General features: G+C 44.7%; 1 protein-coding gene across 8 annotated transcripts in view; it reads left to right on the top strand.

The window, feature by feature from the left end:
* TLN2 (talin 2) overlaps window positions 1-15,105 on the top strand; it is a 481,890-nt gene that overhangs the window by 328,000 nt on the left and 138,785 nt on the right. For all 8 annotated transcript variants that reach the window (XM_070469184.1, XM_070469188.1, XM_070469186.1 and 5 more), the window contains 7 exons: window positions 707-820; window positions 3,769-3,877; window positions 4,636-4,844; window positions 6,011-6,109; window positions 9,924-10,091; window positions 11,554-11,848; window positions 14,566-14,732. In XM_070469184.1, the coding sequence (XP_070325285.1) occupies window positions 707-820; window positions 3,769-3,877; window positions 4,636-4,844; window positions 6,011-6,109; window positions 9,924-10,091; window positions 11,554-11,848; window positions 14,566-14,732 (1,161 nt within the window). The remainder of the gene's footprint in view (window positions 1-706; window positions 821-3,768; window positions 3,878-4,635; window positions 4,845-6,010; window positions 6,110-9,923; window positions 10,092-11,553; window positions 11,849-14,565; window positions 14,733-15,105) is intronic.

Genomic DNA, 15,105 nt, shown 5'->3' with positions numbered 1-15,105 from the left:
GTCTAGGACTACAGGTGTCCTCGAGGGCTGGACAAGAGCCAGTGGCCTCTCCACGTGGTTTGTGAGTGAGGGCTAAGACCCTGCTCCCCCACTTGCCCATTAGCCCAGTACCCCTCAGAGAGGCTCAGAAGTAGACCAAGTCTGTTCCACTCCACACATCCCCTGAGCACATCATTGGTTTCCTGCACTGTGCTCATCTGCCTGACTGGGACCTCCCTGGAATCTCGTGCTTTGGGACAAGAACTTTTTGAAAGCAGAAGAGCCTGAAAGCCCAGAAGTGATTTGACTGAAGAAGCATGATGACTGTATTGTAGGTTTGGGTGAAATCTTTATTTACTTACCAAGAATTCAGATGTAACACCCACATGATTCCTGTGCAGGGGAACTTCTTTTCTGAATACTCAAGGGTTGGGTCCCCTGAGCTCCCAGCAGGGAACTCTTTCTGAGCCTTCTTGTCAGCTAATTATGCTCTCTACACTCTGCTGATTATAATCACTCTATTGCAAACACCCCTATTTAGTATTCTATTCATGTAGTACAATACCTATTTCCAGCCCCAGTTGAAATAGGAGGTGGTTCAGGCAGTTTGTTGAGTGGTACTCTGGACTGCTGTGTCTTGATCCCAGGTCCAATTTCCTTGCTTACACAGAGGCTCTGTTGCCAGGCCAGGAGCATGGTGTGACCCCTGTGTTACCTACCTTTGCAGACCTCAGCCCAGCAGGCCCTCATGGGGACCATCAACACGAGTATGCATGCTATCCAGCAGGCCCAGGACGACCTCAGCGAGCTCGACTCCCTGCCACCTCTTGGCCAGGATATGGTGAGGGTCGTTCAGCACTGTTTTTTTGTTTTTGTTTTGAGAATATTTTCTTTTTTAAAATATTTATTTGTCTGTGCCAGTCTTAGTTGCAGCACATGGGATCTTTAGTTGTGGCCTGTGGGATCTGTTTCCCTGACCAGGGATTAAACCTGGGTCCCCAGCCTTGGGAGCATGGAGTCTTAGCCACTAGACCACCACGGAAGTTCAGCATTTTTATTTGATGTCTCTGCCCTCACAGAAAATGGAATTCTGCACTCTGGCTGGTTTCAGTGAGGTGAATCTCTGTCTCCAGCTGGGTGAGGTGCCAATCCTTAGTTTTTTTTAGAGATGGAGTCCCTGTCTTTAAGCTGTACCCAAGGGAGAGGGTACTAGTGGTAAAGAACCCACCTGCAATGCAGGAGACATAAAAAATATTGATTTGATCCCTGGGTTGGGAAGATCCCCACTCCAGTATTCTTGCCTGGAGAATCCCATGGACAGAGGAGCCTGGAGGGCTATAGTCCATAGGGTCACCAAGAGCTGGTCATGACTGAAGCAACTTAGCACTTAGCACAGGAAAAAAGAATCATGAAATGCTACGGGCTATTGGCAGTACCCCTTTAGGCTAAGAACTTAGACTCAAGTGGGGCCCAAATTCCAGCCCCACGGCTCAGTGACTGTGTCATTCTGGGCAGCTTACTCTCTCTAAGGTCCACTTTGTTATCCCTGAGAAGGGCTGTTGTGAAGGGTTGACAATACAACCACATACAAAGTGCTTCCTTTGTGTGCGGGCTTCCCTTGTGGCTCAGCTGGTAAAGAATCTGCTGCAATGTGGGAGACCTGGATTCGATCCCTGGGTTGGAAAGATCCCCTGGAGAAGGGAGCAGCTACTCACTCTAATTTTCTGGCCTGGGGAATTCCATGCACTGTATAGTCCATGGGGTCACAAAAAGTCGGACACAGCTGAGCGACTTGCACTTTCACTTCACAAAGTTCTGAGCCCCAGACCTAACACCGTGCAAGCCCAGTGACTATTAGCTGGATTTGTTGTTAATACCAGTGGTTCTCACACTCTCAGAGTCACCCAGAGGCTTGCTAAAACAGACTGCTGCGCCCCTCCCCCATTTTTTCTGACTCAGTTGGTCTGGGGGTGGGGCCGGAGAATTTGCATTTCCAGCAAGTTCTCAGGTGCTACTGCCTGTCTGGGAACTGTGCTTTGTGAACTGCTGGGTTCCTACTACTGAACTTTTCAATGAGGCAGAGCGATTAACTGCCTTCCCGTAGCTGCCATTGCATGAAATCATCAAGTCCCTTGCTGTTTAAATTGTGATCCCCAGGCCAGCAGCATTGGCAGCACCTAGGATCTTGTGAGAGGTACAGAATCTTAGGCCCTACCCACCCTTCTGAATCAGAATCTACATTTTAGTTCCCAGCTGTTTTGTGTACACAGGGAAGTTTGCCAAGCACTGGCTAGCATTGTCATTCTCTGTCCTGCTTTGCACATTAGAATCACCTGAAGGGCTTAAAGGACAAAGCCTAGGGCTCAGGTCAGACCAAGCAGATCAGTATTGCTGGAGGTGGGGCCTGGGTTTCCATGGTGTTTCATCTCTCTTTGTGATTCTCGTATGCAGCCAGGGTTGGAAACCACAGCTGTAGTACTGCCTGGTATCATAGGGGCAGAACCAAGACACAATTTGTAGCCTCATCTCATCCAGCCAGGACAGCTGCCTCCAAGTTCTCTCGGCTCAGTGTGGTTTTCATTTGTGTACTTGTAAACCTGAAGGGTGCAGCATCCTCAGGGCTGTTTCTGTCAAGACTCTGAAGTTATTAAGTATTTTGCTTTCGGGAACTTGAGATTAAAAATACATATGGCAGCCTTCCGTATCCAGCACAGTTGGGAGAGGGAGTTTTTAAATAGCTGGACTTAATATTCTTGCTTCACAAATTTTCGAAGAATTAATATACAAGGTATCTTAGTGCTAGACATACTCTGAATCAAGATTAATATTTTGGGAATATTTGGGGAGGGAGACCAGAACCGTCTATTACCATGGGATCACCACTGCCAGTGGTGTAAGCGCTCATTTATTGGTTAAGACCAGAAATGGCCAAAAGCAGAATGTGCTAAGAGTCATATGAGCATAAAGTATAAGAACTAGAAAGGTTTCAAAAGACCACTGAGTTTCTATAGCAGAAGAAATTTAGGCACAGGAACTGGGTGAAGTTTGCTCAATGTCACATCACATATTATGGATCCAGAGCAGGGGTCTTGAAGACCACTCCTCAAAATGCTACCGAGAAAGGTGCACATCAACATGATATTCATGTCATAAAAGACAGTTGCAATGCTGAGAGAACACTCTCAACTAAAACACTCTAATTCTCCATTCTCTAAACAAATGAAGATGGGGTGGGGCTGGAGAATTTGCATTTCCAGCAAATCTAAAAATTTGCCTGCCAGATGCAGTAGACACAGGAGATACAGGTTCAATCCCTGAGTTGGAAAGATCCCATTGAGTAGGAAGTGGCAACCCACTCCAATCTTCTTGCCTGGGAAATCCCATGGACAGTGGATCCTGGAGGGCTATAGACCTTGGGGTCAGAAGGAGTCAGACAGAATTGAGCATGCACTTTGGTGCCTCTGTGCAGTATTATTATAAGATACTAATTATCTCCATTTTTTTAAACTGAATTTATCTATGTAAAACCACAGAAAGTTTTTGTCTCCAAGATCTTAAAGAAAAGATAACCCGAGTAAGAAGCATTGAGAACTTTCATTCCATGTGGCATGAATGAATGAGCAAGAGACCTGTTAAGGACATTGTTAAAGATGATGTAAGGGCCTCATGGGTGCTGGCCCAGTGAGAGGAGTGTGGTCAGAATGCTGGTCTCATTTTATGGCATGGCTTCTCTGGTTTCCTGGGTAACCCTGCGCAGCGATTGTGTCATGCAGTTATCTGGTTTTGCAGGCATCTAGGGTGTGGGTTCAGAATAAAGTGGATGAATCCAAACACGAAATCCACTCTCAAGTTGATGCCATCACAGCTGGAACCGCATCAGTTGTTAACCTCACAGCCGGTGAGTCCCTGAGGGATTTGTGGTGTATTGTGGTTTTGTTCAAAAAAAAAAAAAAAAAGAGACAAGTTCTTATTCTTTGATTGAAGCAACAGATTTTTCCTATTCTGAGAGAAGAGTCTATTTTTAGGCATTCACAATGCTTCAGGCATTTTCTCCCCCTGACCCAGGAGAAATGCGGGGACCCTCTCTTGCCTTTGTGACTGTATCATGCACCCTCAGTGAAAAGCCCTTACTCAGCTCACTGTCCATCAAGCTGCTGGACATACTTCAAAGTTTCCTGAGGCCAGTTCCTGCCTTCTGAGAGCTTACAGTCTCAACATGGTTTTGTATGACTAGCTGTCACAGGTGCCTTCCTCCATCTTGTCTAGCCGTGGTCTTCTCTGGATTGCACGGCTCTCAGCCTTGCATTGTCACGTGAGCGCCAGGGATGATCTTGGTATCACCAAGCAGCATTGCAGTGTTTCAGGGACAGAGTTGACCTCTCCAAGCTGCTGACCTTGGGCCTTCTGAAAAGGACCATGAGATGCTAGTTTTAAAGGTGCTCATGCTCAGAATCTCAAAGTATGAGACCTCGGGGTGAAAGGACCTCGTGAAGAGCAGCCTTGGAGATGGGAAGAAGAGATGAGTCATCTGACTCTTGCAGGATGGCGCAAGGAGGCAGGGTCTGCTGCCAGTGTCACCATCTGTCTCATGTTACCCTGGACTCTCCGCAGCCTTCACTGCCCTTCTTTGATGGTGTCAGTCCTTCTCTGTCCCAGGTGATCCTGCAGACACTGACTACAGTGCCGTGGGATGCGCCATCACCACCATTTCTTCTAACCTGACGGAGATGTCCAAGGGCGTGAAGCTGCTGGCGGCTCTCATGGATGATGAGGTGGGCAGCGGGGAGGACCTGCTCAGAGCTGCAAGGACCCTTGCCGGGGCCGTGTCAGATTTGCTGAAAGCTGTGCAGCCAACTTCTGGAGAGGTGAGCTATGGGGTGAGCAGTCACTCAAGATTCTTTTTTTAAACTTTTTTTTTGTGTTGGAGTATAGACGATTAACAATGTTGTGGTAGTTTCCAGTGGACAGTGAGGGGACTCAGCCATCTATATACATGGATCCATTCTCCCCCAAAGTCACTCAAGCTCTGATGAGGTAGATGCAGCCTTTGAGACCCATGGGACTCTTGCTTCCCTAGCTGACCCTTCCATCCCAGTGGCTCACGTTACCACACTGCAGGGTTAGGGGCTGCTGAACTGGGTGCAGAAGCTATGGTGCAACCTTTGATACTGGTTAAGCATTACTCTGCTAACAAAGGTCCACATAGTTCAGACTGTGGTCTTCCTAGTGGTCACATGCGGTTGTGAAAGCTGGACTATAAAGAAGGCAGAGCACCAAAGAATTGATGCTTTCCAACTGTGGTGCTGGAGAAGATTCCTGAAGATCTCCTGGAGAGCAAGGAGATCAAGCCTGTCAATCTTAAGGGAGATCAACCCTGAATACTTGTTGGAAGGACTGATGCTGAAGCAAAAGCTCCAGTATTTTGGTCATCTGATGTGAACAGCCAACTCATTGGAAAAGTGGTCCCTGATGCTAGGAAAGATTGAGGGCAGAAGGAGAAGAAGGTGTCAAAGGATGAGATGGCTGGATGGCATCACCGATGCAATGGACGTGAACTTGGGCAAACTCTGGGAGATGGTGAGGGACAGGGAAGCCTGGCATGCTGCAGTCCATGGGGTCACAGAGTTGGATATACTGAGTGACTGAACAACAACAAGCTCTTAGAAGGAAGCCTCCCTTCCCCCACCCAAGACTACTTGATTAGATGTAACCTCAGAAACTAACACACACATGACAAATACACGTGTAAAGGGAATGCAAGTCTGTACCCTAATTTCCTACCAATTGAATGAGGCTTGTTAATTGATTGTTTCAGATCTATTCAGACATTGCTGGTTTTGAGCCATCAGCCAGTTCCTTGCATGGATTCTACAAGGACGTATGTGTCTCCTGTCTGGCAGACTGTTCCAGAGTTTCATGGGGTGCAGGAGGAGGCCATCCTGTAGGATTCTTCTTCCCGTACTGCCATGTCTGATGGTGCTGGGGAGGCAGTGCCTTCTCTTTCCCACTAAGATGTGCTCTGTGTTTGTAGCCTCGACAGACAGTTTTGACTGCCGCTGGAAGCATCGGACAAGCCAGCGGGGATCTTCTGCGGCAGATCGGAGAGAATGAGACTGATGAGCGATTCCAGGTAAGATATTTGCAGTGCATAATCTTGGAACCTAAGTGATGGTAGGGAGAAGGTAATGAAAAACTGGGTCTTCCTTGAACTGACAAGAGAAAGGTGAAGGTGGATTATCTTAGAGTGTGATCTTTTATGTGTTAACAAAAAAAATTTTTAATTGAAAAGCTCAATTCACTTACACCGTATATCACCACATTGAAACATCTGCTTAGCTGTTCTTACTAGTCAGCATGCTGCTAACTTTAATTCAGACATGGAGGGAATAATGTCACAATCATCCTTATATCAACCACCCAACTCTACAGTTATCCACTCATGGCCAGTGTTGTTTTATCTATTTGGGGCAGTTTTGAATTGCATCATCCTTGAGTCTGCATGTAAGAGTGAAAACACATGCACTTCCATACACTCTGCTCCCACATAGCACAATCATTCCTTTGTGTTGAGAGCTTTGAATATGTCTGTGTCATATTCAAAACCGCAAGTGTGGCAGAGAAGTCCTTTTTGTCACCCCCCTCCCCTTTTTTTTCCAATACCAAAGACGTATCCTCTGGGGACCAGCTGTTGCCACTGTCTGCAGCTGGCTGGATGCACTGCCAGCTCAGACAAGGTCTCAACTTGTCTGCCTGTATTCCCGGCCCCCGCAAATGGGGTGGGGAGGCCTCCTGCTGGGGATCTTCAGGCCAGACGAACTCCTCTTCTCACATACTTATGGGCAGATGCCTTTCATTCCTCTTCCTCCTCCTCCTAAGTCTTAATTTTACAAGTAACATACAAATACATTCTCATTAAACTGCTGCAGTTCAAACCCAGGTTTTCAGGAAGGTACCCTTTTCTAAATCCTGTGTCAGGTTCAGTGTTTGGATTTTCTGTAGAATTCAGAATAAAATCATTCAGCTTTCTGTTAGCATTCAAGTTGCCTCAAGGGGGGCAATTTTGCTCACTATTTTATCTAGAACTACTGGATTTCATCACCTCAAGATGTGTCAGTTACTCTAAGATATGATCATATATGTTGTGGTACATTAAACATGCCCCTTCTCCTCTACTTTCCACATTCCTGGGGTGCTGGGAACATAGGACTCGCTCAGATCCTGCATTAAGGCATGAACATTCGGCATGAACATTCAGTGCATGAATGTTCATGTGATCAGGGAGGCTGAGACACAGAATGGGTGGTAGGGGTATTCCTGGAAGCCATTTCTGTGCTAGCGTGGCCAGTAATAACTGTAAACAGAACTAACTGTAGACCGCATAAATACAACCTGCTAAAGCCAAGCTAATTATGTCCTCATCCTTACTTCCCCTTGTCTAGATCCCCAAACACATGTGTTGTCCTGTGGATTTTGTATTAGAGCAAGTAGTTCTTTGTAGGTAGGTACCTACTTAGAAATTGCTTAATTATGAAATTCATCCGTTGGTTTACTCGGCTTAATTATCTTGAAGCAGTCAGCTTATTTTCTAATGTCTGGGAAAAGTTGAGAGGGAAGTCACAGCTCTTCCTTAAAGCATCTCATATATCCTTGTGGGTTTTTTGGGGTTTTTTAAAAAATAGATTTTTCCCCTTTATTCTTTGACAAACTGTTTCCATCACATGTAAATATAAACTCCACCTCCAAATGTCTGCTTCTGTTCAGATGGGCTAGAGAAGCAGGTTCAAGTTCAGGATAGTGTCCCATGGTGGTTTTCTTAACAGGAAAGACCTGGCTTGAATATTTCCTATTTCTGTAAGGTCTCTAGGTAAACACCAGTGCAGTAAGGTGATCCTACAGCCTCCTCCAGTTGTGGGTAACCCCTGGCTTACTGACATTGGATTTCTTGCTCTCTTGGTTTTCCAGTTCTTGAGATCCTATCTTGGAGCTTTTTCATGAGTTTTCAATGTACTGCATGTTCCCAGAGTTAACAAAGGTTTATTCTACATGAGCTGCATAATAGTGGTCTTGTTGAAAAGTTTGACAAGGGCCTTGTTAGCAACTATAGCCATAGGATCATGTTCTTTTTCTAACTGTATTTTTTGTGTGTGGGGGGGACAAAATTAGTAGGAGGATCAGGATTTCTTTAAATCAGTCTAACAAAGCCTTTTAGAACAATCAAGAGTTTGCATGACCAAATCTTGGTCCCTGGGTGAGAAGATGGATTCTTTTCGAGGGAAGGAATACTTTGATGCATTTTGGAAGACTGCTTTTAAAAATCTTGATAATAATTTGTGACTTTCAAATTTTGCTTTCACTAAGCATTGAGATAGAGAGCCAAGAACCGTAACTTTGCAGGCTGTGTTGGAATCAATTTCTAGAAGTTATATGGCAGATGAGTGCCAGTCAGATCCCAAAGGCCTCTTCACCTCTCAGCACCACTGGCTATGGCTTTTCCTTGGACATCGAGTAAACACCAGAGACCTAAAAATGACTGGACCAAACTGCCGTTTTCAGACTGCTTTGTTATTGTCCATTTTAAAATCTCCTTACTTGGTGGATTCATGGGTTTCTGATTTGCCTGGATAACATATATAGTCTTGGGCTTTCCAAGTGACTCAGTGGTAAAGAACCCTCCTGCCAATGCGGGAGACATGGGTTTAAACCCTGGGTCAGGAAGATCCCTTAGAGAAGGAAATGGCAACGCACTCCAGTATTCTTGACTGGGAAATCCCATGGACAAAGGAGCCTGGCAAGCTACAATTCATAGGGTCACAAAAGAGTGGCAGCAACAACAAACATAGAGTCTTTGCTCTGTATAAAATTGTACAGGCAGACCACTCTTTCCAGTGTATCTTCTCATAAAATATCTTGTTATAAAGACTCTGTGGGTGCCCTTTGCATTCAGAGTCAAAAGTGCTTTTCATTATCTGATGAATTAATAAAGACTTCTGACCACATTTCCTCTGGGAGAAAGCCTTGATATGTTGGTTCCAAATAAAATTGGCCTATATGTTTGGGAAGGCATTTCCAAACCAAATAAATGACCTTCAATATTAAAAGCCAAGAAGTGCATTAAATGTAGCAGTGGTGATTCTTCAGGTCACAGAATGGTGGCAGACCTGATGGGGTGAATCAAGGGATTCTCCAGCCTGCAGGCAGAAAGCCTTTATGTTGACCTGCAACATAAACTAATCTTTAAAGGCTCAGAGTGCTTTGCATCATTGGTGAGGTCTTCTTGAGGCTGGTTTATTTATGTAGGCTCCCTTTCCATTTTCATAATAATTAATCTCCATCTAGAAGGCTACAGAACACTGAGAATAACTTAGGTTCAGAGAATTCATGAGCTCTTGAGCTGGAGGTGCTGTCCATGAATGTTCAACGTTGCCCTCTGGAGGCCAAGATGTGGCTGAATTTCTGATGACAGCTTGGATCCTTGTGCAAAGTAGAAATCCGAAAGATAAATTTTCAAGTCACAGTGGAGCATGATGACATGGCGGGCCATGAATCTCATCCTTCCTACCACTCATAGTATATATTTTCAGCTGGATCTACCACATACTCAGGAGGTGTTGTCAAGATTCTAAGTGTTGTTTAAATGCACAAATGTGAATCAATGGTTAAAATAAAAGCTCTTCCTTCAAATTAACCTATTTTAGATTGAAACCTATGCTACTTATAGTACAGGAGACTGTAGTATTAGGATTAAGTCTCCTTCCTTAATTAGCTCTCAGACTAACTTGACATTTCAGTAAAATAAGTGGAAAAAGTGTTATTCTAAAGTACTGAAGCAAAAAGGTCAAATGGAATTTTAATAAAATATTTAAGTGGACACCACGCTTTATTTTCTGGCTCTGATGGATGATTAGGAAAATATAAATAACTATTTTCTGTTTCCCTTTTCTTAGGATGTTTTAATGAGTTTGGCTAAAGCTGTTGCCAATGCTGCTGCCATGTTGGTACTAAAGGCAAAGAATGTTGCCCAAGTGGCTGAGGACACGGTTCTACAGAACAGGGTGATCGCCGCTGCCACCCAATGTGCCCTCTCTACCTCCCAGCTTGTGGCGTGTGCCAAGGTAAACTGGTGGGCACCCCAGCCCTTTCTTCAGAGTGTCACGTGCTCTTATCCGCCCTCAGTCACTGAGAGGAAGCAGGGACAGAGCTTGTTAAAATTGTCTAAGATTCAGAGCTTGCTTCAGGTATCTTTTAGGTAAAATGGTAGTATTTTAGCATAAGCTGTCCAATTCCACTTTAATAATTTTTTCCTTGCTCAAGTCCTCAAGAAATGGTACTTTTCTGTGTCTAGTTGCCATTTCTACATGTAAATTGCTGTGTCTCCCCTTCGGACTTCTCAGTATGTCTTATTCACCCCTGTGCACAAAGAGCTCTTGGATTGTGCCGTTATAGCATTATACATGGGTTCAGTAATAATCTGCAGAGTTAGTGGGAGCCCTTTCTGCACTGCACAGTATCAGAATGAGGGATAATGATGTAGTTCATGGTTGTCATTAGAATATACACACTCTGTATAACACAGTATCTCATGAAGCTCCATCACCCCTGGTTTACTGAAGCAGAAACTGAGGCCCTTAGATGTTACTGACTAGATTACAGCCACAGATATCGTAAGTGCCTAGACTAGGCTTGCAACTCAGGCTGGTCTAACTTCAGACACCCTTGCCACTCAATCACGTGTATCTTCGCTGAGATAATGCATCGGAAGGTGGTAGGTGTCAGTTTCTCCTCCTGACGATGCAGCCTACTATACAGATCTGTAAGAGCTTCCCTCGTAGCTCAGCAGTAAAGAATCCTCCTGCCAGCGCAGGAGACATGGATTCAATCCCCGGGTCGGGAAGATCCCCTGGAGAAGGGAATGGCAACCCACTCCAGTTTTCTTGCCTGGGAAATCCCATGGATGGACAGAGGAGCCTGGTGGGTTCCAGGCCACAGAATCACAAAGAGTCGGACACAACTGAGCAACTGAGCACACACACATGGATCTGTCATCTGGTTCACCCCGGCACTTCCCGTCCTAGGAGAGGGTTCGCAGCATCAGTCGGAGGCATCATTGATGGTCTCCCTCCTCCTGCTTTCCTTGTTCACCAGCCTAGTTTCACAGATGCTGATGCAACCCCCTCTACTCTCTCAACCATGAAGCAGACTTCCAAGAAATATATCCTCTGGGAAAAAATCATAATTCTTTTACATAGTCTTTATCTCATCTTGGAAGACTCAGTTCAGAGGTTCCCAAGAGGAGGAGGTGTGAATGGTAAATATCAGAAATTTCTCTCTATAGAAGTAGTCAGTAGTATCAGTGGTTATAGAGCAGTAATGGAGGTGAAAGTTAGTGGGCATCTAAAAATCACAAAGTGAAAAGGTCGAGTATGTGAGACCTCCAGTGATGGTTCAGTCTAATCCCTGGTCCTCTAAGTAAGGAACCGAGGCCCAGGGCATGGACGGACATGGCGGAAATGCTAGTGGGCACTGGAGACCTGACTTGTGATGCGGTGCCCAAGACCCACTCCCGTCTCGCTTCAGGTCGTGAGCCCCACCATCAGCTCCCCTGTGTGCCAGGAGCAGCTGATTGAAGCAGGGAAGCTCGTGGATCGCTCAGTAGAGAACTGCGTCCGCGCCTGCCAGGCGGCGACCGACGACGCTGAGCTGCTGAAGCAGGTCAGCGCAGCCGCCAGCGTGGTCAGCCAGGCCCTCCACGATCTCCTGCAGCACGTACGGCAGTTCGCCAGCCGAGGCGAGCCCATCGGTCGCTATGACCAGGCCACCGACACCATCATGTGTGTCACCGAGAGCATCTTCAGCTCCATGGGCGACGCTGGTGAGGGGCTGGGCTGTGGGCTGTGGGTGGGCCAGGCGGTTTGGGGTTCCCTGATGGCGCTGACTGTGAGCAAGTCAGATGATGCTTTCCTGGACGCCTGGTAAAAGGGCAAATGCTAACCACTCTCAGTCAGAGCCTTCTTCTGAGGCTGGGAAAGACAGAAGGCTCCTTATCTGCCCATCCAAGCAACACCGAGAGACTTAATGTCATCTAGAGTTTCTTTCATATATATATACATATATATATGTATATATATATGTATATATATATATACACACACACTGTGGACCAAAATTATATACATATATAATTTAGGTGCACAATATATACCTTTTGTTCCCAGAAGTCCATGTTAGCTATGGTAAAGTTGGTGCAGCCACAGGAAGAGGCAAGAAGGAGGCTTGGAAGTCTATTATACTCAGAGGTCCCAGTCAGGGCGTTTCTGCTTGTCACACAGGGTCACAAGGGAAGCATCAGGTTCTGACCAGCTGGCAAGAGACAGGATTGAGGAGAGAGCTCAGGCCATTGCCTTTATTGGGATTTCTGTAGAAAAAGCAAGACGGAGTGAGATGAACAACCTAGGTTTGACACCTCTGAATAATTTCAGCTGGCTCTTCCCTGATAGGTGTGATCCCAGGTTGCCTGGTCCATGGCTCTGGGATGATGAAGGCAGAGATGTATTGCCTCCGGACCTGTTAGGGGCCAGATGGAGGATGTCTCTGGATTGGTTAGTTTGCCACCATACTCTTGGCTGGACCCTTTCCTGTCTCTGTCTATTGGCCAGCTTTGTGAGGGGCAGTTTCTTCCCAACCAGAAAAGTTTCCCTAAGATGTTAAACATCACTACACACACACACACACACACACACACACATATAAATAACCTTTTCAGCCTATTAGTTAAGAATTATGTCTCCCCAGACCTACACACACACACACATATAAATAACCTTTTCAGCCTATTAGTTAAAAATTATGTCTCCCCAGACCCAGCCCATCACTATCCCATCTAAATCTCTGGAAACTTCCACTTACCAATTTCTGTTTTACCTGTTCAGAAATGTTCAGTCTTCCTACCTAGATATAGGTGTGTGTGTGTATATAACATCTTTCTCTCCATATTAATGGAGCTCTATTACATATACTCTTTTGCAACATTTTTCACTGAATATGTTAGAATGTTTCTGCCTGTTGACCTATACACTATTCTTTCTAATGGGAGCATTGTATTCTATTCAAGAATACATCATAATTTACTTAACCAGTTGTTTTTTAATGGTGATTTCCAAATTTTTGTTTGTTTGACTAAATTAATATAGTGATCATTCTTGTAAAAATATCTCTTTACTTTGGGGAGTATATATAGGATAAGTTCCCATCATTTGAATTTCTGGGCCAAGTATGTACGTTTTTAATTTTAAGCATGTCTGAAATTTCTCTCCAGAAAGGTTCCACAATTTGCAACCCCACCAGTAGTTTGAAAGATGTCTATTTTCCTACTTATTCATCAGCACAGAGTAATCAAGTTGTTGTTGTTGTTTTTTTTTTTTTTTAAAGAAAACTACCTTGTGCTTTTCTCCATCTTTCTTAAGTGATTTAAGAAGTGGCAGTACTCCACATATTTGGATTCTTGGGGTTCTTTTATTTAAATAAACTTCATATTGTGGAATATTTTTTATATCTATAGAATTGCTGGAGTAATAGACTTTTCCTTTACTGTTCCCTGTTTCCTCTGTTTTTCACATCTCCCCTAGCCTATAGGATATTGGTCTGGACTGGGAGATGAGCATTGGTATATTACAGTTCTCTAAACTACAGACATTATTCAGATTTCAGCAGTTTTCCACTAATGTCCCTTCATTGTCCCAGGAGCTAATCCAGGGTACCTTGAATCGAGCACATTTTGATTTTCATGAAGTTTCCCATTCCCCCTTCTTGCTGCCAGTGCTTCAAGATTCCCCACAAACGACCCAAAGGAGGATATTGCTCATATTTGAATCATTTTACTTTTTAATGTTTATGATGGTACCCCTTCCACTTCCAAAAGGAAGTTGAAACAGATTTCAATAAAATCACAATTCCTAATAACAAGATCAAAACCAATGCTGGGAAGGAAAGGGTGAGCAAAGAAATAATTGATAGGGAGACTGGGCCAAAGCAGATCTCAGCATCTGAGCATGAAACTGGGGTCTGTGCTTTCTATGAGTTAGAGCCAAGTGACACAAATAGAGTGGGTTATGTGATACCACTCATCTGATGTCAGGCAGGCTCAAAATTAAAAAAAATATTTTTTTTTCAACGCACATTACTCAAAGAGCTTATCATAGGGGCTTTTGTGTAAGAGACTCTTGATGTGAGGAAAATAATATTTTTTATGTAAGTATTTACTAAGCATAAATGCACACAATAAATCCACATAATCTTGTTCCCTGCTTTCTCTTTATAAAAAGTTCCTCTTAGGTTACTTATGTCATCTATATCCCGCACAGTTAGAGACTGAACTTGGATGCCTTTGGGGTAGACAGGCCTGGCAGCCACAGGGAATGTTTTTGGTTCTGGGTCTAACTTGGCTTCATTGCTTAGGAATGGAGCATGGAGGCTCATTTCTCTTTGTCCTTTTTGCCAGAGGAACAGAGACGAGACTGTATTGGCCCCTGAGGTTTCCCCTGAGCTTTAAGAGGCAGACACACAGACTGCATCCTCTGTCCCACCCTCTAGGTGAAATGGTGCGCCAGGCCCGGGTCCTGGCCCAGGCCACCTCAGACCTCGTCAACGCCATGAGGTCAGACGCGGAAGCTGAAATCGACATGGAGAATTCCAAGAAGCTCCTGGCAGCAGCTAAACTCTTGGCTGACTCCACAGCTCGCATGGTGGAGGCTGCAAAGGTAGTACATTGGATTTATTCACTTGCAAAGTGAACGTATTGAAAGTAAGAATCTGGAAGTTACCTTCAAGATAGAGTGGTTAATGGAGTGTGTGTTTTTGTTTGTTTAAAATCTATGTGGCTTTGTAATGTTTAACCTTCTTCAAGTGGGAAACAGGGAAGTCATGCAGCACATGAATGAAACTCTTTAGGGCACTGGTATTGACTCAGCCATAGAGAGCAGAGTCCCTGCTTAGCAAGTATTCTTCCCATTGAGTCATTGCCATTGACTTTATTGAATCAAGTTGAGATTTTCCACAGTAAATTCACTTTGACCTGCTTTCTTCCTGTAGCCTTAATGTCACTTTACCCTCCATTTGACTTCTCAGCTAAAC

The sequence above is a fragment of the Odocoileus virginianus genome, chromosome 6, assembly GCF_023699985.2.
Source record: "Odocoileus virginianus isolate 20LAN1187 ecotype Illinois chromosome 6, Ovbor_1.2, whole genome shotgun sequence".
In the NCBI taxonomy this organism is placed as follows: domain Eukaryota; kingdom Metazoa; phylum Chordata; class Mammalia; order Artiodactyla; family Cervidae; genus Odocoileus; species Odocoileus virginianus.
Note: the sequence above shows the minus strand (reverse complement) of the source record. Positions and strands in the feature narration are given on the sequence as shown.